Source organism: Alosa pseudoharengus, unplaced genomic scaffold (genome assembly GCF_046254945.1).
Source record: "Alosa pseudoharengus isolate Yale_2024_CS ecotype anadromous, Long Island Sound unplaced genomic scaffold, YU_APseudo_1.1 YU_APseudo_1.1_scf_3, whole genome shotgun sequence".
In the NCBI taxonomy this organism is placed as follows: Eukaryota; Metazoa; Chordata; class Actinopteri; order Clupeiformes; family Clupeidae; genus Alosa; species Alosa pseudoharengus.
The window spans coordinates 23,627,606-23,654,526 of NW_027468718.1; the positions used below are offsets into that span (position 1 = coordinate 23,627,606).

General features: G+C 41.0%; 1 protein-coding gene across 1 annotated transcript; it reads right to left on the bottom strand.

Annotated features, from left to right (window-relative positions):
- Positions 1-3,232: 3,232 nt before the first annotated feature.
- Positions 3,233-26,921, bottom strand: LOC143099885 (polyprenol dehydrogenase). The gene is made up of 7 exons (XM_076262795.1): positions 26,735-26,921; positions 25,093-25,200; positions 24,199-24,267; positions 12,422-12,523; positions 9,709-9,916; positions 7,616-7,823; positions 3,233-3,430 (listed from the first exon to the last, which is right to left on the bottom strand). Exons 1-7 carry the CDS (start codon positions 26,868-26,870, stop codon positions 3,233-3,235), a joined length of 1,029 nt encoding a protein of 342 aa, XP_076118910.1. The 5' UTR covers positions 26,871-26,921.

The following is a 26,921-nucleotide window of genomic DNA, read 5'->3' on the forward strand; positions in this document are numbered from 1 at the left end:
ACTTTCTCAGGTTGCAAGAAGGTCATTTCACATCCTTCTGAATTATCTCAATGGGCTTTGGTTGGACATTGCTTAAAGACAGCAGACAGCATTTTCAAAGCTTGAGTTACATCACTGAGAACAATACATAGCAAACTGAAACAAAAAAATATATGACCACATATACATTTGCGCACACTTAAATAATTTCTTATTCATTATCTTCATTACATAATATAAAACAGAAAAGGTGAATACATATTGAAAGGGAAAACATCAGGAGATTTTTGTTTCAAACTGTAATATCTCACTCAACAACTTCATGTACTCTCCTTACATAGTTACTTCTTCACAGATACTTGTTCTTTTTGAAAAGTAAAATGTCAGTTCACAGTTAAATATTTCTCTTGGTACATGTCAAAGGTGCTTTTGGTATACAGGAGGAAAATATGACTATAAAATAATTAAATAAACCCAAAGGTATGTTTTTTAAAAAACTTAAACAATTTCAATGTTTTCACAACATTAAAATAATGTGTTATTTAGTGATAAAACACTTCTAATCATGTAAAACCCATTCAATTGTTATGTACCATATTGGGATGTAAACATTTAATATAAATGCTACCCCTAGAGGTCCAATATGGGCTTCTGGCACAAAAAAGTGCTGCATTTATTTGGAGTTTTCTTGGTGGCTAATTCAACTTAACCTGAAGAACACAGTAGCCCAAACCCACCAAAAAGTGGGCCATGTATAAGATAGAACTGAAAATAGGAAATGTATGCCTGCTGCAACTTCTAATGTAAAGAAGGGTCTTAATGTTGATCTGCACAGAAATGTTAATCATTAGAGAATATTCAGCTGGTGGACATTAATACACAGACTACAAAAACTTGCACAAGACTACCACATTGCTATACGTCTCTACTCTGAAGACACCAAACAGCACATATGGGGACTGTAAAAAGATGTTCACAATTTTAGCATTATTGTGCAATGGAATTAACTGTGAAATATGCTTCTGTGATATGTAACATCAGAATCACAGTTTGTCCTTTGCCCATTGTGTGGGAATTTGACAATAAAACATGAAAAAAACTTCCAACCTTCATTACATGTCGTTCAGACAAAATACCAAAGGTCATTCAGGTTTATTGATGGCTGATCGCTCTATGGTTTCACTTTTGTCTGCTCTTATATGCTTTGCCGAGAACTTGATCTCCTGCCTGTTGGAGAAAAGGATAATGAAATGGTGGTAACCTTAGCTACTGCTATATTCAACCAGAAAGACAATAACAACCAACCTGGTAGTTCAGAAATCTGTGCTATCAAGTATCAAATACACAGTACTGATGAAGAACATGCCTGCATTTCACCTAGTCCTGCTACCTCCATGAACTCTTCTCTTGGCAGGCTGCACAACACACAGAGCAAGACCCAGAAAACAGCAGAATCAGAGTCACTCAACCACATATTGCACAATATTTCTCCCCTGTCTCAATTGACTAGCGATCTTCAGAATTCTGAGCAGATCCTCAGAGTTTTAAAAGAGAGAGCAAGAGAGAGAGAGAGCAAGAGAGAGAGCATGAGAGAAAGAGAGCAAGAGAGACAGATGACCATGTGGGACATTCTGGTTTTCACATTCAGTTCACAGGCTAAATGATATGCTAAGCTGCAACATCAATTTCATGAGAAGATGCTGCTGGGATGCGAACAGGGCTCTGCAATCTCATTGTTATTACTCCACTTCCCCCAGGCACTCCACTACACTACACACCACCAATTACCTACACGCCACCCTGGTTGGGCTGCGGTACAGGGGCTTCTGAGTGGGCCTCTTTGGGTGAAATTTAAACAGATTTCAGTGATAAATTATTCAAATTGTGTGTCTGTCTGTCTGTGTGTGTGTGTGTGTGTACGGTAGTACAGGTAGTAGTTATTGTTGATATAATTCTGGAAATTTGATTAAACATTTGTTTTGAATAAGCTTGCTACTGAGCACTGATGATCCCATTTGTGCTTCCTTTGCAGATGGAGCTTTGGCAGTTGTGTCCTGATTGGCACCACTGGGAAATCTAACCCTTATCCCACATTGGGATCGTGTCCAAAGAGGAGAGTGGAGAATTAAATCATGACGCTGATTTGGAGAACACAACAACATGAAGATGGCAAAGCTTTGTCTGTGTTATTAGGAAAACCCACATTATTTATTGATCTAGTGCATGAGGGCTTCCTACAAAGGACACGCTGACACACACATGGACAATCGGAGGTTATTTCAAGTAGCGCTTCTGTCTGCAAGTCTGATTAGCAGAGACATATTTGCCAAGCTGATTAAGAATTTATGTTTTTCATTAGGAACGTACCACCTGTGTCAAAGTCAACGCAAGGGTGAGGCAGGGCGTTCCATTATGCCTGCTAGGGAACATTTCTCTCACTCTTCACATCAATCCCTTTTAACGGCAACATTATCAAACAAATACGTGCCATCATTACTAGGGTCTGAGTTTGAAAAGAATGTTCATGAATTTGTGCGCACACAGACATGAGGCAAACTGTCCTATTTGTGGGATACACAGTTCTGATTTACCTTTGTCATGTGGTCTCAATGAGAAAAAATAAAACGACATCAGAAGTCATCACAGTGGTTAAGATCACAATGTCACAGGAAGAAAATAAAAAAAGACAAAGGAAATCAGGCTCCGAGGACAATCTACCACTTTATACCTGTGGAGGCAAGGTGCTTTTTTATTTTTCTGTTCCTTTCTTTCTCCTGGAAGATCAAACAGCCGCTACAGCAGTATCTGCCCGCTCACAGTGCAGGAATGAAAAGGCAAGGGCTCACATTAATCCTCATTCTCGTGCTCAGCCCTTCGTCTGGGAATAGAAATGTGGAGACTTTCATACAGTATGCATGACACCTCTCACTAAGTCACAGCCTTTCACTGTTCATCAGTAAGAAGAGGGATGAGATGGTCAACACAAAAAATGTTGAGCTATTTGTCAAAATCTGAATCCCCCCCCCCCCATGAAAACCAGACAAACGCTGAAAGCCCACGTGTGGCCCAGGAGGTGTTGAGCTTGGGGCTGGTGAGCAGGGTTGGTGTTGATGTGTCCACTCCTCAGGCGCCAGGCCAGCTAGGGAAACCCAAGCTGGACAGGACTCACCATCTCCTGTCCTTGGTGGAGCTTCGACAGCAGCGCTCCCCCCCCCCCCCCCCCCCCCCACACACCCCAACCCCCCACCCCGCGTCAGTCTGCTCGGCACGGTTCCGGCAGGAGGCCCGCCAGCCGGCAGCTCTGAGTCCACAGATGGGTCTGGAGAGCTTGGTCGTAGGAGGCTGCCGCTGACCGGGCTCGTCGCCCGTTGTGCAGGTAGCACCCGCCCACCCCCTCCAGTTCAGCAGCCGTGGCTGCGAAGATGGCCGTGGAGGCTCCTTGGGCAGCGGTCTGTGGAGGCAAAGATGCACAGATGGCTTCAAGAGGCGCTTATGCCAGCACATAACAGCTCCGAGCTAAGCAAAGCTCACCCCACTGAACTGCGCAAACACCAAGTTGTCAAAAACACCTGGAATCTCCTGAGAATAAATGTGATTCAGCTTAAAGCCTTAGCCATTTCACACTGATGGAAAAACAAAATATGTGACAGCAGTGCTGAAATAACTCATCTCAGGATAGATCCTAAATATCTACAGAATAAATATATGCAATGGAGGTTTATTTCTTACATAAAAACAAACCTCAATCGAATTCCTTTATGCACCAGTGTTTGAAAACTAAAACAAGCTTATATCAGTGAAGATGAACCCATTCTCTTTTATATAAACAGTAACATCTTCAATGAAAGTGTAGCCAAATGTTTATCTGAACTTGTACTGACAGGAAGCTAATCCCATAACACCGCAGGTCCACTCAAACTGGCTGGCAAGAAATGTCTCAAGAGCTCCAAGCTGTTCTGGTATGTGGAATAATATCCCTGAGCCTCACATACAGGCCTGGTGCTCTGGTGAAATGGATAGCAAAACATGAACTTCAGAGCAGCTCTGGCCGTTAGCTCTGGCTGTTTTCACATGCCTGGCCATATTTCCTGATGAATACAGCCTCTGACGGCAGAGCCCGTCGGCACATGTGACACACACGCACATCAGGGTGGAGATGACTGAGCTCCATGGCAGCGTTACGCATGAACTTCTCTTTAAAGTCAAACATCAATGTTTTAGGCGCTGCAGACTTCCGCAGTGGCATAAGGTATGCTGCAGCAAGCTCTACAGTGTACTACTGACATTCCACACACGTCCTCCTACAGAATTGCCCCTCGGCCTTACAGATAAGCCTCTGTAATAACTACTCATTTCAGAAAACTGACAATCTGGTGGTCTCTGGAAAATGTAAATGTTGCTTTTTAATCGTATGCTAAAGAGACAATCTCCACGTCAAATACCATAGAATCATTTATTTGTGTATATGCACATTTAATATCATCACCTTGACCTTGACAAAAAATTAGCCCTTGGCAATCTGGACAACATCTGGCCGTGGACATAGGAGGCGAGGCCCGGGTGTGTGCAGCAGCAGGTGTCATGATGAGGGGTCCGTCCCTGGAGGAACACATGTCGCTCTGAGAGGACGACAGAGACTGCCTGGCTGTCACTCAAACACTGTCACAGCTGCTTCCCCCTCACATCTGCACTACCAGCACGGGCGGACGAGAGGACCGAGCTGGTCACTGAGACCTCCTGGTGAAACTGCCCTTAAAGCTGTTCCATTTCATCACAGGCTTTTTCCCACAAATACTTATCAATGGCTTCTGGGTCATCACATCCACTGATCACTTGTCAGATCAAACCCAGCAGCACTGCCAGAGAGGCTGAAAAGGTCAACTAAAGTCCTTTTCGCTTGGGATTAGCTTGGCATGAGGAGGTGGGGTGATGTAATTATTAACAGAGATTTTTGAACCCGTTTGAATGTGCCATTTCCGTCAATTTTATGGACTTCACACTCCTGAGTCAGTAAAGATTCCAGCACCTATTACCTTCTGTAAAATGAGCTGAAGAAATAGCCTCAGGTTATACTAATCCTGTGTGAATAGACGTGTGAATATCCTGTCATATCCTGAGGAAAAGTTTTTTTCTCTCTCTATAAAAGTGCTTTTTTTCTCTATGGAAACACTCAAGGTGACACGTACTGATTGAATTTTGCTGATTGATAAGCTAATCTAAGCCCAATCTAAACATATCTTTGTACGGGCCTAATGTGTTTATTTAAGCACACCTGCGTATCACCTTTTTAAAATTGAGGCCGAAGGTTGCTTAATACCAAGGCCCCTATCTTGCACCCGGCGCAAGGTGGTGCAAAGCGCAACGCAAAGCTTATTCTTAACTTACATTCAGTCAGTGTCGGATTTTTTTACTTTTATTAAACCTTGCACCCAGGGGTGTGGTAATTAGCAACATAAGGTGTGGTCTGGCGCTTGATCCAAAAATCGCTATCTTACACCCTCTAAAAATCATTACGCCACTGACCAAGAAAAACCTGGTCTATAGCGAAAGGCACATATAAAGCACAGCTGAAGATGCTGTCAGTCAATAGTGAAAGTAATTAACTGTGTAGAACTGTTTTGTCATTCACTATGAGACCGAGGTGAAATTAGTTTCACTTTGCCTATGAGTTCAAATAATAGACTTGAATTTCTTCAGCTATGAGGTTAATACAAGGGGACCATTAATATGGTATTAATATGGTTTGGCTTTTTTAATTTGCATTAAAACACTGTCCTGCGGTTTATACACAATGCGGCTAATACACAGGAAATTACTGTAATCGCACCATTAAATTAGTGAATGTAGACTGGCCACGCCTTTAATGTCTATAAACTTTACGCCTCTGACCATCCGTCTCTGATCGCCAAAATAGCCCTAATACACATTAAATTATTACTAAATTGTCTGAATCCTAAACTGCACACTACCACACCTAGACATTTTGCCATCAGCATCCAGACAGTATGTTTGTTGCTTGATTGCACATAAACACACAAATGTGGGGGTGTGACAGTACGTAAATCGAGTAGCCACTCCCGTCTCCATAACAGACTTCCAGTGGTAGAATTACAGTACTCCACCTCCTCCACCGTGTAAAACTAATCCCGTCCGAATAGAGCTTTAGACAGACTCATGTGTTTATCTGTTAAAAATATGTGTCTGTTAAATTGTATCTGTTAAACAATTGTGTGCCGCCAAAAAGCCATGTAGTGTACACACCTAGTTATCAACGCAACTCATCCTATACCAGAGAACATCCTGGTTGTTTTGCACTGCTCCCGACCAGACCACACACTCCTGTGTGTTCACCTGCACTCTGTGGCTCAGACCACACACTCCTGTGTGTTTACCTGCACTCTGTGGCTGGTGCGGTTTTCATTCATTCCATTCACTGGTGGCTGGGGACAGCAGTGGTGTGTGATGTGCAGCCTGACTCATCTGAAACTCTCTGATACCTTTATGTGTGGTGCATAACACTAAGGCCAGCCATAAACAGTGGACTACTACTGGAGAGAATCTTTCTGTATACATAATTTGCCTTCATAGGTTGTACAAAATATGTACCGTACTGTATCATATGTGCATAATATTATTACATCATTCAGGGAGGTTTATATACAGTGGTATCTCAAAATGTTCACTTCACATTTCCTCTTGATATCTCAACATTCTGACTTATTATCTAAAAATGTTGAGTTAGTATAATTAGTAGTTTGTGGCTTTTCCCAAGTGGTGTAAGCGGGCTTCCCTACTAAGATCAACAGAACGTAACACTAAAAACGTAACACTATATGTGATGTCCTTATTAGCTAGAGTGAGTGTGGAGGGACCTTAATTCAGTAAAGTGACAATACATTTATTAACTGAAAAATAAATTAAGTACGGGGATAAAATAAAACAAATCAGATTAAAAATCAGGTAAGAAGTAACACACAAAAATAAAAATGATAACTAGCCAATTAATCCATTTAAAATGCCAGCCTTATGCGTTGCATAATCTCTTTGGAACATCACCCTGGTTGACAAGAATGCATTTTGCTGCCCTGTCTACAAGTGAACATTATTGCCTTGTAACCCTCTTCTATTTTTTTAATGACTTTTCCAACAAGTTGACTAATGATTAATAGTGCAATTGTGGTTACAGGGCAAAAACATAATTTGTTGAAGCAAATGCCCTGAATGATTAATCATACAAGGGAAATGCCTCCTTGAGTCAAATCTTTAAAGCATTACTTCATGCCTGGGGGTAAATATTTACAATTTGCACAAAAAAGGTTTCCCATCCATCTTTACTAAATGAAAGTGCGAGCCTTTTGTTCTACACAGGCACTCTCTCAGATGGAACTGGTAGGTATGTGAGTGGGTGTGAAGTAGAACATACTATATGATTAACACATGTTTAATTGGCTTTAATTTCATCCGTTTTGGATTTGCTTAGCTTGATCCTTGATCAATTCTGAAAGATCACATTTAACATATATTTGCCCACACGGAGACAGGGACAGAGGGACTGCTATAGGGTCTAATCACACTGCCATGGAAAATAAACACAATAAACAAACAACACATTTCTAGTGGAGGTGCCACAACGTACCCAGAATAGCAGTCTTGCCACCAGCTTCTTGGCGAGCTGCGCAGGGCTGCATAAGTGGCGGTACAAGGCTGTGTCCACCATCCCAGGGTCCACGACGTTGGCTGTCACTGGAAATCCCCCTGCTGTGAGCTCTTGCTGCAGGCGGTAAGTGAAAAGAACAAGAGCCAGCTTGCTGTGGGCATATGCAGCATGGGGACTGTAGTTGTGCCTAGGGCAGAACGGGAAGAAGGACGGGGATTTAGCAATGTTGTCAACATGGGTTAGCTTCATTCTCATTTGGGCACTCTCAATGCTCTCATTCCTTTTTGATGTGTCTCCACTAATTATCACTAACGCGGATCATAATTACACCTGTGGCCTAGCATGACATCCAAGACAAATATTTACTCTTCAGCTGGGAGGGTAAAAGTGCATCACGCCATAATACCGAGAGTACCTGTGATGCCTCCCACAGAAACTGCCTCCCACAGAAACGTTCACAACATTCCAGACTCAACCGCTCAACCGTCGTGAGTAATTCCGCTTGTGTACATGCTGCCGTCCTGCTCACCTCTCCTAAATAGCCCTCTCAGAAAAAACATCAGTCGTACCGTACCGTACGGGAGGCCGAGACGGAGCCTACACTTGAGAAGCTGGGACAATGGGACTGGCACTAAGCTGCTGAAGAGGGTCTCTGACTCTCATGCATATCATCCAGGATTCTCTAGAGAATAATCTAGAAACAGCATACTTTCAGTTCAACTGTCAAGTTGTCTTAGCAGAGTGCAATCCTTGTAAATTCAACAGTTCTGGAGTGGGCAGACATCATTTCATTTGTGATGAGGAGGAAGTGTATGAAAGACACTAATGTCTGGTGTTTAACAATGGAAGCATCCTATAGATGGAAAGCACTATTCATTTCAGGCAGTCTGTTTGTCAGGCTGTAGAAGAGACCTGGCCCCTAATGTCTTTACGGTTCCAGGAATGTGTTATCAGCTCCCATACCCAGCGCTATCTGCTGCAGAGTACCCTGACAGACGGGGGCAGGGGCAGCTCAGGAGGACAGCTTTGAAGTACAAAACACAACAATACACAGGACTCAACTCCAGGACTGGGGCTTGGGCTACAGTAATGCTTTTAGTACATTTCCCAATCAATGTTAGTTGTGAAGAATTCTTCACATAAAGCAAGACAACGACCGTCAACCAACTGTGTGCATAAATGCTTAACTGTAATTATATGTGATTATGTCTGTGGAAGGTCGATGTGCCTTGTGTGTGTGTGTGTGTGTGTGGGTGTGTGTGTGTGTTTGTGGGTGTGTATGTATGTGTGTTTGAGAGATAGCACTGTCTGTCGAATTTTATTGGAAGATATCTCATTAGTCTCTCGTTAATGTCACCGGGTGTTCATTTGAGTTCCCTGCATGTCTCTGTGTGTGTGTGTGTGTATATATGTGTGTGTGTGTGTGTGTTTGTGTGTGTGTGTGTGTATATATGTGTGTGTGTGTGTGTGTGCCTGCACTGTGTGTCATTGGGATATGTCAACTGTCGGACAACGGGGAAGTGCTGGTGTGTCTGAGCAGCAGGGGCGTCTGCTAATGCCTGTCAGCCTGCAGAGAGCTCATGCTGGAAGCAGCTGTGCTCTCCTTAAAACGCCGTCACCGGCGTCCCTGTGCCAGATCCCCGGAACGTGCGGCAGATTAACACCAGGCCATTAACCCCACGAGCAGGGACACACGGAGGTGAGGAAGCTGCTTATTAGCACATTCAATTTCACCAAGTTGAAATGAACCAAATAATAAATAAGCAACACGACGCTAAAGGTCAATACAGTATTTAGAAGTGTAGTGAGAGTGGCACACTTGACAATGATACTGTTCATCTACACCTGTCTCTGTGCTAACATCTTTGGATTTGATTGGTTTATTTGCTCGTCTATTTACGTTTTTGTTTTTCTGGTGGACACAAAAGCTCTTTAAGCTCCACTTACTCAGTGGCTTTTCTCTAATTGCTCTTACAGTAAAACAACATGTCATGATAATAGCTCCATCCCTACCCCACCCCAAGGCTACGGAGCATTTCTGCGTTCCGTGGGAAAGCCCTCGCTCGCCGTACCTTCTCTCGGCCTCCTTCAGGCTGAGCTGGCCCATGTGGTGCGCGGAGGAGGAGATGGTGATGATGCGAGAGTAGGAGTCATGCTGCCCAGACTGCTTCAGGGTGTCCAGGAGGAGGCTGGTCAACAGGAAGTGGCTCAAGTAATTGATGCCAAAATGTTGCTCAAAGCCCTCTTCTGTTTTTGTTTCAGGCACCAGCATAACAGCTGCTGTTGGTATAAAAACAAAGACAGTTTTAGTTCACATCAAACAAACCTCTCTACACACTGGATAGCTAGAACTAAATCACCAAGAGCACGGAAACTCTGCCCCTAATACTGTCCATGACTTGACATAGATAAATGGGGCAAAATGGCAATTTCTCCCTGCTTGAAATTTGAGTGGATAACTAATTTAAATAATGACATGTTCATTCACCTCAGCATTTATAATTATAATTTGTCTTTTTCGCTCAAAATACCAATTTGTTTTGCACCAATGAGCCCTGGGTAATCAGGATAACAGCACAATGTATTTTTGTGATAATACACATTATGCACAAGCTTCCTGTTCCTAATGAATGAGGAAGAGAGGTGCTCTGGTGGGTGATTAATGTCATATAAGTAACCTGGAATTGAATTTGGTTTTAATAACACTAAAATGCTCTAAACCTGTTTAACACATAGCAGATGGAGATTACAAATTTAAAGCTGCACTACAGAAGACACATGGATTTGTCCTTTATGGTGAAAATATGTAATTGAAAACAAATCAGTTGTGTTGCAGCATCTCCACAAAGTAATCTGATGATGGCCAGTGCAAAGTCAAACTAACTATGAATAAGAGTGCTTTTACATGACTTGCACACATAGCTGGACCTTCATTAAAAGATATCACTGGGGGAGTGATCTTTAGCTAGCTTGGAATGAGTGACTTCAAAAGACAGAAATTATTTTGCTTTTAATCAATGTGTTGATTAAGCAGGCGCCCATTGAAGAGCAGGTAGTGGTTTAGGTGATGAGAAAGAATACTGTTAGAAAAGAAGGTTTTTAAAATTGCCTCATTTTGATCTGTGGTAGAAAGCTATGTGAATGAAGTTTTATAAAACTGAGCAGAAAGCACCATAGTTATCTGACTAAACAATCAATGCAAAGCGTAATTTCCCATACCAGTTTTTACGGTAGTTGTGCTAGCTTTGGTGTAATGATCTCTGTGTTGAGCTACTAGCTGATCCACATCAGCTCATCACAGTCACTATAATCTGGACTGAAGCTCATCAGATACACCCCTAGCCCAACTGGAATCCAATGGAACACATTCAAACCACAACAATAACACACGTGTCTTTCTTGGGTTTAACCAAGGTTGATACAGCTAGGTTAAAATGGGGCTGGGGCTGTGGTCAAATAAAACAAAACATTCAGGGCTAGTTCTGTAGCATACGGTCCAATTGTCAATATTGCAATCCACTCTAACATTCTGACCTTGGAGGCGGTGTCATGAACACACACTCCATGTCCAGTTTTTAAATCAGGAACATTAAAATACCCTCTCATGTCACAATAACTTAGGATCATATCAGAATTAACATATCTACAAGCAAATGTTGGGACTGCAAACTGTTGGCTGACTTCATAGTTTGAGGATGTGACGTCAATCCATGTGGGTGTTTGACAGAGTGTGAAAACCTCCAAATCTGTCCTGACAGTTCAAAAATTAGAATCATAACTTAGACTTAAAGGTATCCAATGCCTAGGGTTAGGGTTGCCGTAAAGCAATTTGTGATTCTCTGGGTTGGGGGAGAGCGGAGCAAAAAGGCTGGTTCTCCGTAGATAAAAAAATGTTATGGCTGGGAAGGCACACCATTCTCCAAATTACAAGTTAGTTTACAATCAAAATGACTGAAGCTATTATATTAAGACATTAAAATTATATTAAAACTAGCCTAGAAAAGAGTAGAGAAGAGCACCATTCTTAGGCATTATTTGACTTTTGCTACACTTACACAATTTACATCATACAGCTTCAGCTGGTGAACAGGTGAACAAATAATTCATGAAAACCTAACAGGGATTCCTTTATATCAAACAAATGAATAAACGAAACAAATGACATTACAAATGACAAATGTCTCGCATACCTGCTACAGAAACGGAATTGGCAGTCAGATGCCTGCAAAAACTGTCAATCGTGGGCACTTTCCATTTTTTTAATTATTGAAATCATACTGGCATTTGGAGGGAAATTCCAGAGAAGCAAATCCATTTGGCAGAACAGATTTGGGATTAAATAAGGGTTTAGGCGTCTTTGCAGATGAGACAGAAATCTATGTTGGATCTACGGCCACACTAAGATTTATTTTTAAAAGACTTTACAGGCATCAGTGGTATTCATTCATATTTCAAATTCCTACACAGCTCGGCAGTGAAATTTGCCATTAATATTGTATATTTTGATTGTGAGGACAAACACGTTTATTCAACTAACATATTGTAGGCATGAGTGATATCATGCATCATTCCATTGTTTGCTGGAGATTAAATTATATTTAAATTATTCATATTATTTAGTATGCACTGGTAATTACCAATATCACTGCCTACTGTTTGAGAGAGGAAATGACTTCCCTCCATTCCATTATTGGCACAACAAAAACAAACGACATGTCCACGACATGTGCCAGCATGGCGTTAAATGAGATTGTGAGTGGTGTTAATTACTCGTTTGTCACGCACCATTGTTGACAAGGACATGCAGGGGAAGTCCTCTGTGCTTAAACCTCTTGACAAACTGCCGGACAGACCTTAGGGACGCAAGGTCAAGGTGCTCAAACTCAACTGTCAACAGAGAAAAAACACATACATATTAATATCATACTGTCACACTACGATAGAGTCTGAGCTTATATGAAAGAGACACAGTGGTTTTAACATGCTGATGCTTGAAATTCAGAGGAACACCAGCTTCAGTGAGACGAGAATGGACCACAGGCTAAAAGAGCAGCCACGCCCTGCACCTGTGAACAGGGCCCGAGGCACTGCTATTCTCATGTGGGTGTTTACAGTCACAAGACTGCAGCACCTCAGCGGGAAGCCAAGAGTGCTGCTCTAATGGTCCTGTTGGACTTCAGATGCCTACCCAGTCATATACATTCACTTCAGGGACCTGGGAGCTGAACACAAGGGAGAACAAAGAGTAGGTCTGGGAATACCTGGACACATGTATTAATGTTACTGTAACAAGAATGCACAAATGGAGTCATTTGTACTTCAAATTCAATTGATGATAAGCTGAAGTTCACAGAGAGAAAACAAGTGCACTGCTTAACATAAAATATTGCATATTCATATCTCTTCTGGCTACAAGGCATTTCTTATCTGATCAGCAGCCAAGGCAACATAACATTTAAATGATAAAACACTGCAAGTGGCAAAAGATAAACAAGAATAATAAATGAATAATGATTATGGAGAGTGTCTAAAAAAAGAAGCAGGCCTGTCATTTTCCTGGTACCAGTCCTTTCATGATTGATGCTAATTGACAACGTTTTCAAACTCATAAACAAGCATGACAGGTTTTTTGATGACGTACCATCTCCTACTAGCTGCAAAGCTATGACTGTCCTGAGAATCAGAATCAGTATTAACGACAGCCAGTCAAGGGCATGGTATATTTAAATAAGTTCGCCGCTAAAGACCCTCTCAGTTAATTAGACTCATAATGAGTTAAGAACCAGTCGCCCAAGGCAAGGCAAGAGAAGGAGGCAGATCAGCAAATGGGAGGCACAAAAAAGGAGGGGTCATATTGTAATTAGGATATAACCATCAGCCAAAAGCACAGTGACATGATGTTCTGCACAGGACTGTGTGTAGTGTAGTGTGCTGATGTGTGCACCCAGAAACATGCTTATGAGAACAAGCAGATCATCGCAGCAGTGACATCAGAATTGCACACATTGTAAAAGGATTAATTCCAAGAGCCATTTCTGCTCTACAACATCAAAGCACAGTATGAGTGCCTATTAATCTCTTACAACTTGGAGCCCACATAGAGCAAACACAGCTGTGAAAATGGACATTTCATCTAAAACATTGTCCATCACGTATGGAATCACTGATGAGAAAACATACATGCAGAATCTGTCTAGAATGTTTTTTTGGATAATAATTTCCGTGAGGCTAATGCACATTTTACATGGCACAGTGTTGGCGTTTAATAGCACAGGAACTTGTTCAATAGCAAATAAAAGCAAGCTTGAGCCACCTTCCTTGCGCACAACAGAATCAATATCCATCTGGCAAATTTCTCATTGTCTGCAGACAAAGCCTAATAAGAAAATGTACTTTCTGTGGGTTTGGCTAGGGCTGGCTCTTTGTAAGAGTGTTTATTCTGCAGCTGAGCATTTCTTCTGTGTACACAGACGGGGCCCACAGTATCAGCTCAGATAACACAATGCCTTCGGATTTCACATCATTTTATATAATGCATACATTACACATGAAGGGGGAAATAGGCTTTCAGCTAATCTTGTGGAAAACAAAAGACTTCATACATTTCAATTAATCTTCACCTTGGAATTAGTATGTATTTATGGCAAGATACATATAGACCTTTCATGTAAATATGTGAAAACATCAATAAAAGTAATAAGTAATAAATAATAAAAGTCATAAAATTCACCTTCTCATGGCAAAACTGGATATGCTAGCAACTTTTTGAGGCTGCTCCTCTTAAGTAGCTCTCCACAGGAAAACCCTGATCCCCAAGTGTCTCCACTTAAGCAGGTCATTATGTTCAATGGCCAAGGAAAACACAGCACAACAACACTCTGCTCACGCTTTAACACATACATGCAAGCGCTACAGCCCACCAATCACTGCAGGCTGTGTGATTCCATCACAGCATTCATTAACCTCAGGAAGTCCGGTTTAAAATGGCAAGCAGACCCTCAGGACACCCCATGTTCTCGCTGTGCGCTGCAACAAAGTCTCTCGCTAAAATAGGGCAGACAAAAGGGCTTCTAACCACTGTCACAATACACGCACGCATGATACCAGAGCCAGGCACCACCATAGCTCAGGGCTCCAGGGACATTCCACTATCAGAGCTGATGTTATGCGCAGCTTGCCTCTAGGTGGGAGTTAACCTCATTTACACTTTTTACACAGTAAAACCTGAGAGCGTCCACTGGGGTTTCACATAATAAATGGGTTAAAATCCCTCGCCCTGTCTCAAAAACACCCAACTGCAGGAAGAGGAAGAGAAAAGCTCTCCAGTCCTCCATAGATAAATACATGGCCTTTGTATGGGCGGGTGGGCGGGCGAGACGAGAACATGGGGAAGGCGCAGATGTGCTGACCCTTATCATCATCCTATGATGATAGCAGTAATGAGAGGTGAGAAAACACATCTATTCCACTAGGCTGCAGCTGCACAAGCGTAAGCACAGTGATTCTCTACAGCCTCCACTCATGCCAGGCTTTGAGAGACAGGCCAAATCATGCATACATGGGATACTACATCAGGATATTAGGGAGGGCATGTTCGCCCAGAGGGAAACATTTATGCTTACAGAACCACAGTTTTAATGTGTTTACATTTCAGTGCAACACATTCAAGACCCTTTGTCACCTTAGTTTGAGGCAAAAAGCTGTTTTTTAAAACATAACATGCAAGCGTACGAATCCACAAAATGGTACCAAAATGATGCATATTTTTGGCATGATTTCTAGGAGAGCTGGAGATGTTGGAGTTGAAAAGAGAGGATATTGAGGGAATGCAGTGACACACTTTGGGGAGGGAATGCCTTTGTCCTTCACCAAGTAAATCTCTTGAACATTTTTACATGCCTGAGCATTACATACAACAAGGAGGAAAAAGCTGGAGTGGTGACTCATCTTTGCATTACAGGAAGTGAGTCTTGGCTTATTACAGACAGCTCTGCCTTGGGGCAGTCATTTAAAAACACTGATGGCTTCAGACTTGATGTCTTTGGTTTCTTGTTCATTCTGTTAAATACAGGCAGTACAAGCCTAAACAGATTTTTGTCATCTTAATGTATTTTTGGCCCCTGAAACTTTAATGAAGCCTCAAGGCATCCAAACACTGGCTAAAATGCAAAACAGCAAGTCTGGCTGTGGCAGTATGAATTTCAGAAAGCAGAAAAATGCCCACTAGCCGGGACTGTTTGTTCTGATGTTGTATTGGCTCCAGGCAAGAGGATAACCATCTCTTCCACAAGCCCTTCCATTGTGTTTCATACGGCAATATCTCAGAGCTAACACTGAGTTGGTAGTTTTACTTAAACAAGAAAAACACCAAGAATGATAACCATCACTGTAGGAACAACACATTACTGTGGTGTCTTGTATGTTTTGCATCCTCCCATGACAGGAAAGTAAAACTGTGTGACAGTATTTGACTAATGAGCTCTCTACTCAAATCGGTGGGCACTCACAAAGGTGCACTCCTCAATTTGAGGCTGAGACGATCTGAGAATGACTGACAGCTAAGTGTTCTCTGTGAATGAGATCCAAAATATGAGTAATATACTTGAGGGGTATTGCGACTTATACTCATATGCAACCACTATTATGTTTAGCTATAAATGGACATAAAATGTGTACAAAAACAGATCTGGGCCACAAAAATCGGGCCGGTTATAGGCTTAGTTCAATATCACATTTTTAGAAGTGTGGGATGTGACTCTGAGTTGACAACCTCAACGCTAATCAGCACTTTCAAGGATCCTCCATTTCACAACACGTCTCAATCTACTCAACACACCTTTGCAGGGAGCTGAACTCTGCCTTAACCCCTTTACTATTCATGGTTGGTAATGGTGGCCTTGTTTCATTCCCACACTGCCCTGCCCTGCCTTTAGAGCTGCCTACAGCACTCTTCACCTTAATATGCAGCGCTGCCATCCCAGAGGATTCACAGCACACAACCTGCTGAATGTGTCAGTGGTGCACAATTGGCAATGTATATCTCATGTATTATTTTTTTTAATCTAATGTTTCTGAAACACAAAATATTGCAATATTACACCATTATGTGTAGATGATAAATCCATTGCAGGGTTTATATCACACTATAAGAATCACAAAAGATCGTGTCCAGTGACCGGGCACTAGTATCTGTTTCTGCCACTCCCTCGGCAGCCAAACTGAATCCTACTGTATCACAAGGATCATGATAAAGACCTAGTCTCACTAGGCTGACATCACCGATATGTTTGCCAATTAGTGAAGATACTCTCCCTTTTATCTGACATTGCTGGAGTTGCTGGCTTCCCACTATGGATATTCATTCCCATCATATGAGAAATTAGTTTTGTTTTACTTTTTTATACTGAAACCACTGAAAATTAATTGTAAATATCTTCAGATGTCTAAACTTATTTAGTGATAAGTTAGTTTTTTGAGTGCAACTCAACGGTTGCTGTGAAGTGAGTAAACCACCTTAAGAAACATCATAACAACAAATATTAGCCCTCGTGGAGGCTTTAGCCTCCTTGCTAGCATGCCCATCTCCCAATGTGCAGCAAGTTTGCAGGTTCTAGCCTACACGGCTAAGAAAATTCACCATAACAGTATTTGACTGGCAGCAGGCTTGCCAGCAGTTTTCCGTCCTAGTGTAGGGCTAAGGTCAACTAGGGCTGCAACAATTAACTAATTAATGAATTAGTTGTTAACCATTAAATTTGTGTAAGTAATTAAAGAAACAACCTTCAAATTCTCAGATTTTACTTAAATATTTTTTGGTTTACTTACGTTTCTATGAGAGTAAATGAAATATATTTGATGTGTGGACTAAACACGGCATTTGTGGACATATTCTTGGACTACTGGGAGAATTGGTCATTGACATCTTTTAATCTTTTTCTGGCATTTTATCGATTAAACAACATAAAAATACAATGCAGGTTACATAAGTCTAAAACTAACACAAGTTGCCCATGTAAGGAAGAGAACAATTGTTCACTCCTGCAATGTGTGCTTTTGTGTTTACAGTGGAGGAACTGCTACAACTGTTAGGAACTGTTATACACAACTCATTTCTATGGCAGGGGGAACACTTTTGAGCATTGTCAATTTGATTTAAAAAAAAAAAAACAGAAGTCAACACAAATAAAAATGAAATCGGGAAACTTCACACACAGTACATTCAAATACTGGTGTAAGCCCCTCTCAAAGATAAGTACGCACAACCCATAAAATGAAGGGCTACACAGCTGCCAAAGCAAAACAAATATATCAGATATTTTCAGATGTCTCTTAGTTCTCAAATCTACAGTAAACAATAGGCCTACTAAAAAATAAATGCATTTAATGGAAATTATGTCTTAATTTCCACTGTCAATAATGCAAGTTAGATCACCCAAGCTGCTTAACGGTAAATATTCTAAGGCTATCGTGGGTGTCCTTGTTAAAACTCTTCAAGGCCGTTGTCCACCCTGATCCCCAAATACTTGGCAAATTCTGTGAGGGATAATGTAAAGCCTGCTCGTCCTTCTTGAAAAATTCATCCCAGCAGGATGAACAGGAGCCTGAAGCGCAGCACCGGGTTAGTGTTGTCCTGAAGGGATAGTTCAGTGTGATAGTGCAAAATGACATGAAAGATGAGAATCAAAAGCATAAAAGCTATTGTCAATGACAGCAGTTATTATTCATTTTCAGTGGTCATTATCAAGAAATGTCAACCCTCTTTGGCCCATCCAATTCAATGGAAGCATTGTGAAGAACTGTATTAGAAGTGCTGCATAATAAGAGAGGTTCAATTCTGAGCTATATAACATGGAAATAATCAGATACAAGTGAATATTCATCAGCAGGCTTTGGCCCCTATCTTGCACCCAGCGCAAGGTGGCACATAGCTTATTCTTAACTTACACCCAGTCATTGGCAGATTTTGTTTTTTACTTTTTATTCAACCTTGTGGCCAGGGCTATGGTAATTAGCAACATAAGGTGTGGTCTTATGTGTCTTATGCGTATGCGTAAAAACCTGGTCTGTAGAGAAAGGCACATATAAAGCACAGCTGACGAGATGTAAGCAGCAACTCCTCTGCAGGATAAATATCTTTAGGATTTTTATTCAGTCATTCGAACATTATTGTGTTGCTTTTTTTCAGTATATGTTTTCGATGGTAACCTTGTCAGTCAATAGTGAAAGTAATTAACTGTGTATAGCTGTTTTGTCGTTGACTATGAGACCACGGTGAAGTTAGTTTCACTTTGCCTATGAGTTCAAATTATAGACGAGTGCAGATGTGTGTAGGCTATACTCTGCTAGTCACAAACAGGTTTTAGTAAAGCATGGTTTAGTGGAATACCTTGTTCCATACAGTCTCGTGTGCAAGCAGATTCCCTCAAATGCGCCGCTGACTATCAAAATACCGTTGCGCTGTTTGACGTTGCGCTGCATGATGTTGCGCTGCTTGATGTTGCGCTGCTTGCTGTTAAAGGGAATGACAGATGTCATTCTCATTGGTTAAAAGGATGTTACGCCCAAAACATGACTGATTAAGAAAAATAAGAACAACCTTGTTGCGCCAAGCGCCTGCCATTTGATCAAATAATTGTGCTATTAAATTACTAAATGTGGACTGGCCACACCTTTAATGTCTATAAACTTTACATCTCTGGCCATCCATTTCTGAAGTCGCCAAAATAGAGCCCTTTCATAGTATGAACAGTCACCGATATGGGCCTCTTATGTTATACTGAAACATTCAGGATCCCAGAGCCTTTCGCCATTCATTTTACCAAAAAGGTTCAGAGGCATAATTCAATTTGGTGGAGTACAAACTGTATAAAAGTGTGTGCTTTCAGCTCCAGTGTGTGGGAGGGTGACCTTGTCTCGTTTAACGCACTGTGGGCTGTGAGTAAGTGGCTAGTGAGACATGTTTGCTGACTAACAGTTCAAAGAAATCAAAATGTCCATCCTGCTCTTCCTTTTTATTGGATGAGCTCAGCTCTTGAAGAACTACATAGGGAGACATTTGACACTCTGACCTTTAGTCAGCTTAATTATTTATGTAAACATTGCCATCTACAGTATTGCCAAAGGAAACAGATATATACTGACATTACCTGGTGAATGATAATTTAGAGGTATTAATTAATCTTTTATGTTTTATAGTAACCTCTGCAACTAGTAATAATAATAATAATAATAATAATAATAATAATAATAATACATTTATTTTTTATAACTTTTTTCAAAGACACTCAACTTAATTTAATTAACTAATTTAGTAGAGATAAGGTCACTTACACCTCGATTTCCAGGTCACACAAGCAAATATATGTGTAGGATATTAGATATTGGATACCCACTAAACTGTAAGCCAACTGAATAACAGACTGACTTTAGCCACTGCATCATGCCAACAATGAATAGACGACAAACACAGATGCCTGTAGTGACACGGGTTAAACAAGGTACTCCCAGACTCCCTTAGAGATCAGACAACATCTGACTGATGCTGCCATCTCATTTGCAAAGAACAAAAATGAAGACAACTTCAAATGATGTCTGCCATCTTCACTTAACCTGTGATGCTCACTTTGGTAAAGCCCAGCTGTCACAGACTCGCCATGCTCCATCGATGGACAGATTGATGTTCTCCAGCCAGAGAGTGAAGGAGAGGAGACAGAGGGGCGGTACATCCACAGACAGCCAGTCGTGATAAGATTTATCTCTCATGGCAGCAACAGAGGAGATGGATCACAATTGATGGCAGGGTGGGGAGGAATGACAAAAAGGGTGACAAACACAAGCCGCCCAGATCTTCATTTGTAAGCAGCCCTTTCAGTGGAGCCTTGATAGGCTCACCTGCCAAAGACAATCACCAGGACCACCTACCGGACTGGTGGTAGGGTCACATAGTGGCATGGCTGCCTTTGTCTAGATGACTGCTGCTTATCCTGATTGCTTCTCGGGATGAAAAACACTCTCCAGATTCACTCTCTAGAGTGAAATGCCTGTGCTGATTGCAGTTTGTTGCTATTCTCAGTTCTAGACTATATTCTACTTTAAGGTCATTCAGTCAGACCAAGCTTGAGTATCGATACAGTCCCTTAAGTTAGGCTTTCACTGATTTAAGACCATGCAAAAACTATAGTGAAAAATTATCAAAAGTACAATGAATGACCATATGTTGGGTAGGCTACTCATGTTTTCAAGTGGTACAGACTTAGCACCAGACAAAATGTCTTTACACAAAAGTTAAAAGTCCTTCAGGAAGTTCAATAACTCCTGCAGGCCCTATCTCAAGCATACAAACTCATTAACATGTAATCTATTTACAAACTGCAGTGAGTGGGCACAACCGGGAGGCAATTTCGCAGAACCCAATCACGCCGCCTCCAGTGAATCCCCCACGGCAGTTGGCCGGATTTGGAACAAACGCAGTCTGACAAAACACACTTATTACAAGTCTTTGGCATACATTGGAAATGACTCTGTGCCACAATGCATTGCGTTTAAAGTGACAATATTTTCCCCTGAGCAGTTTCCCCAGACCGCTGTCTTTGGGCTAACCATGCAAGCTTGACCATATTTTTTTTGCTATGCACAGAGTAAGATGCCTAAGACTTGACAATAAGTCATGCAGCCCTGCCTGGTCAACTAACTCTACAAAACAGATTTAACACATAAATCACAGCTGATGTGACTGAGAGAGATTATTGCTAGAAGATACAATACCACTACACAAGCACTCCCACACAGACCTCTGTATTGTATTGTACTGTATTACTGGCTGCAATCTTCTATAATATAGTGTGGATTGGGCAGACTTCCACAGACATTTCTTAGATGAATGATTTAGGCACATGTAAAACAGAGAGCATCCTGATTTATCGTGCCCTAGCGCGTTGAACTAATTCCATCAGTCACTTGGACATTCGCTGATAAGGCTCTGCCAATAAAACATAGTGGACTGGGACACTGATGGCGTTTAGGACAGCAGACAGGGGAGGCCAGTGACTGATACCCTGATTAACATGAATGTGCCTCAACCTGAGCATCAGAAATGGAAATGCACAGTGCATTCGCTGTGTGGACTTGCACTTGAGATAAGTGACATGCAAAAACACAAATCTCTCAAAGACAAAGAGAAGCACTAGTAGATTTTTGCTTAAAAGTGGTTCAGTGACAGTCTTATCCTCTTTGGCATGGGCAAGTAAAAACTGGCAGTAGCTCAAGATAGGTTGTTTCATACTCTAGTCTAATGGTGGGTTCACTTGTGCCACTATATGTGTACTATATGGACTTCACTGTTATCTCATCTGACCTTCTCACGGTTATTTATTGACTTTTTGTCAATTTGACACAATAGATTCAATACTGCAGTGTGGTGCATTACTATGGACCAACCACCTCTGATATTCTGGGCCATTCTCTCTGAGGATGCCTTGTAAGGGGCCCGTACAAAGCGAGCCTTACAAGACATGAGGAGATTCATCAAGGACATTTGGCACCAAGACCCTGCACAACATACAAATGAGCCACACTCTCATTTTCATTTAGAGTCGTAGAGGGAAGCAATAGATCACAGTCTATCAGTGCTCACTGAATGAAAACTGCTAACACATAGATTTTCAACAGAAAATGTCATCACCAAATAAGCTCAACTTCTACTGGAATGTTCTGTGAATAGAAATGAAGCTGCTTTCCACATGTGCATTTCCTGAATTCATTATAGTGTCAGAAAAGTGGTAGTGTAGAGGGTTGCAAAACTGATTTAACTGAAAAGCTGTAGGTTTGCAATCTTTCCAGATAGAGACTTTTACCAAATATGTCTAGCATGTCTATCAAAGCAAAGCCTAGGCAAGCCACGTGGAACATGTATTCTTTCCCTTAGGCCAGCCAGGCAGACATTCATAAAATAACACATTCAAAATTGATGAATTAGCAGCAAAGGGAATGTCAACTTGTTGAGTGGCAAAGGACTAAAAATGCTGTTCACTAAAAATGGACATCAGTGCGAGGCTATTTTTAATTGAATAGCTCTCTGCAGCTTTCTGAGGCTTTGACCATTTGCATTTCCATTCTGCTGCATCTAGATCGCAGGCAAGAGATAAACTGCTTTGACTTACAGTGCAGTGCACTTCTGCTATACCCGTCACCTTTCTTGTCTTATTTCCCTGTGGGACTGCTGGCCATTGAAGTCTTTTCTGACAACCCTAACTGGTTTCTGGAGTTATGGTTGCTATGCAGAGATATATGTATTAACAGGCAAGGCAATTGTCAAAAAAGTCAGTGTTGTTTGGGGGCCGCATTTAAAAGGGTGTTATGGAAAATCCATGTCTGCAATGAACCATCGCATTTTAGTCCCCTCCGGCATCTCAAAAAGTCACACAAGGAGAAGCAGGAAGAATGAGATCCACACGGCAAGCTTTGCACAGCTTTCAGCAGTGAGGTCGATAACAGCAAGGCATAAAGTAAACAAACTAAATAAGAACACAAGTAGCATGTCTCTTTTCCACCTGTGTTTAATCCCCATATCCCTCTCTCTGACAGTTCCAGTAATGTTTAAAGTTGGTCTCAATCATAACCATATGCTCTGTAATTGGATTTTCGTATTAAGTAATAAACACACATAAACATCATGTACAAGGGGTGTATAGATATCAGAAAGACAAAAATACAAAAAATACAAAGATTTCTTTCTTATTCATAATGATTATGTGAACTGTCGGGTCCACATGTGAAATAATGACGGAAAATCCTTGATCAAACTCTTTTCCTTTTTATTTTCACTCTCAGCATGTTACTTCCAATGATGGCCAATTGGTATTCATGGAGAGCCCCAACACAAGTGCCTGCCTGAATTACATTAGGACTGGTGAGCACTCACTGTTCACCCGCCACCTCTGAGCCCAATCAAATGTAACTACAACTTTCAAACTGCAAACTGTCTGTCTGTGAAAGGTCTTTAAAAACAGCCAAATGAAAGACAACCTATCCACCTAAGCATGCACACCAGCTCCTATTATCTAAAAACAGGACAGTCAAATTGTCCTCAATCTTTGCTGACCTTGTCTCATGACATTGCTGACATATTGTACTTGACAGTGGTCTATATGTTTGGCCATTTCTAACCAGAGGACAGGACCAGCAAAGCCCTGACCTGTGCCATACTATTCACCCATGACATGTCTGTGTATATTACAACAATGTTTCTGTACATCCCATAAACAATGATGGCTTCCAGTGTTACCATGACATTCAATGCATGCCCTCATTCCTTCCCTCTACACACCATACAGGAGCGCTGCTGAATCATGGCAGACAAAAGCCTTCTCACTATCTCTTCCCTGATAAAGAGTCCTTCATTCAGTCAGTCAGGTTGGAGTCTCCTCTCAGTAATTCTGTCGACTTGTCTCTTACAACATCAATGGAAGCTAATCACAGTTTACAGCTACAATGATCCACCTTTCCACGACTGCTTTGTGAAGAAGAGATTATACAACATTTGCAGAGAGAAGAGAAAAGCATACCATGTGCCTCATTTCTTTCTTCACAGATCCTCTTCACTGCAGTCAAACCCTCATTGTCATGGTTTGAGGCTAAAAGAGGAATGGAGAAAGGGGATGATAGATTTATTTACAAATCAGTTTCTCTATTCTTTTATATGTTATTCCTCTAGAATGTATTTTTACATAAAAAAGCTTTGCACAGCATGACATGGCCAACTGCATCTCGAAAAGATAATTTACTTTGTGTGCCTTTTCAGTGAGATTGCTGGGACTTTACTAAAAGTCCTTATCGTACTTACTTTCAAAAAATAATTTAAATATTAGTAAAAAAGGTAATATTGGAAGATATTGTCTAAAAATGCATGTAGCATATTGTCACTTTCCTAAAAGAATGGCATAAGTCTTTTTTTCAGGTTATTCAGAAAACACAAAAAGTTAACCAAACATTTAATGATTACAAAAGAAATTTGTCAAAAAATGACATATGCAATTATTTTAGGAAACTTTTGACCTCATGTAAAGGAAATGTGTTCTGTTGACACTTGACATTTAACCAGCTGCTGTAGTTGTCATGCTGAAGTTACTGTTAACAAGTAAATAGGGAAGTAAATGAGCTCACTATAGATCAAGTTCACAAAGATTCAATGAATCTACACACTTTACTAATGAATCTACACACTTTAAAGCATAAGATGTACATTTTATTATAGATTTTTAAACTAGGCTGAATTTATGTAAGATGGCCAGAGTGAATTTTTGCATGCAACTCAAATTGAGTCCTTGAGGCAGAGTAAATCACTATGAACATCATCAACTGAACTTGTTGCTTTCACAGTAATGGAAATGGATGCTTGATTAAGATTCAATTGGTCTTATTATACCTTGTTAAGTGTTTTAATGATATGTATACTCTACCTATGATAACGTGCATGCCGAGCCTCGTCAAATGCCTCACCGTCTCATATCCCATCCCTCTGGCACCCCCAGTCACTATCGCCACCTTTCCATTTTGTGCGGGCAAAACTGAAGACAAAAACATGGACAAAAAAAGATTCAATGCACTGGAAGAGTTTAACTTGTATATTGAAATACTACATAACACGGTGGTGTGCTTCCTTTACCCTTTCAGATTTTCAACGACAATGCCAAAACAATGCACAGCACTGCACAATATTTTCAATTCTGACAACTGCAAAACAAGCCCAACATGACTGAAAATGAATACGGCACAACTGAGTAACAGCTTCTCGTGACAGGTCACTAGTCTGACTTGAGATTTGTGCCCATCAAAATAATGACAGGCTTTTAAGCCATTCAGAGCCCATTTGCCCTTGTTAGAGATCCCCAAACAGGCAGAGTGTTCAGTTTCCTCTTGTTTGTTCAGCCTGAACCTTTGTCAAAGGAGGCCGTAGGCAATTCATCAGTAAGAGGCCTATGTGGAACAGATCACTTAAAAAAACAAGACCTCAACAGCCATTAAACACAGGTTTATGCTATGATATGTTCAAACTGTTGACATATTGGTTGTCAGTCAAGTCTCCTATATAAGTGAATTAGGCCTACTTCGGTCTTCATATTAGCTTGACAAATATCTCATAATTTTAAAATGCTGTAAATACCTAGATCAAATGTATAAGACCTACACAAAAAAAAGTAAACCCTTATAAAAGCTAAGGCACAATAGTCTAGCCACTGACGATGATGAAGACAACAATTAGAAAATGCATATGCTTTAATACAGAAAGTAAAATATCAAAACCTGCTTGTTGTGCAGTTTAGCCTACGAGAAGAATGAGATCAGACTGGTCTTTGTTTAGGACATTGTAAAGATGGGGGCGTGCTGGGCATTTGATTATGCTAAGCTTCTCTCTGATTCTCCTTTCATTAACAGGTAACTAGAGCCTTGTTGAACTGATCATGTTTGGAGAAAGGGGATGGTCATTTGACCATAGCTCGTATTTCAACTAAACAAATAGGACTACAACAATTAAGTCCAAAGAGCAGCAGGAATGCTCAATGAATTCAAAGATTTAACATTTGAGATTACGGCTAGACCCAAGTCCTTTTAATCAAACGGACATTTTGCTTGCCGATGTTTAAAGAACCTCAAACTTGAAATAACAAGTAAAAAACACAATTTAAACTGAAAGGAAAATGAGCGAGAAGTAGGCTACACACACGTGTCGAGATCAATTAGCCTATATGCTGCCGGTGACAACTTACTTTAATTTAGCCAACATTGTTGGCTAAATTACTCATTGTAAAACATGATCAGTCATATCAGTTGTGGGCAACACATGAATAGCCTAGGCTACTTCTTGTAATTTTGTAGCCCATACATTATTCCCATCGTCCTCACTCTAGCCTACTAGTGTGCTCTTAAATAAGTAATCAAAACAAAGTAGCCGATGGACTCGCAAAACAGCTGTTTGAGTTTACAAAGGAGGCAGTGTTTTAAGAGGCATTGTGATGGCACTGCTAGTTGACTAGCTGACGGCACCAGCACTGTTAGCTAGCGCGCAAGTTTCGTTTCAGTTCGAAAAGGTAACACTCTAACCTGGCAAGGCCAAGGGATTATTGAAGAGCTGGTAAAGAAGAGCTTTCACGCCAATTAAGTAGAGTTTCAGGGCCGGCAAAATACACTGAAGAAACCACCACATCTCGTTCACGTTAGACGAGTTGATTGGACCCATAGACCATTGGTGAGTGTGGCAGGATTGTACAACTGGAAAGAAACACCGACT

Excerpts from the sequence above, each read along its gene's own strand:
- LOC143099885 (XM_076262795.1), bottom strand. The coding sequence starts at position 26,870 with ATGGGTCCAATCAACTCGTCTAACGTGAACGAGATGTGGTGGTTTCTT. Across the intron at positions 25,201-26,734 it reads TAATCCCTTGGCCTTGCCAG|TTTTGCCCGCACAAAATGGA; the intron begins GTTAGAGTGTTA and ends TTTTGTCTTCAG. Across the intron at positions 3,431-7,615 it reads TGGCAAGACTGCTATTCTGG|ACCGCTGCCCAAGGAGCCTC; the intron begins GTACGTTGTGGC and ends TTGCCTCCACAG.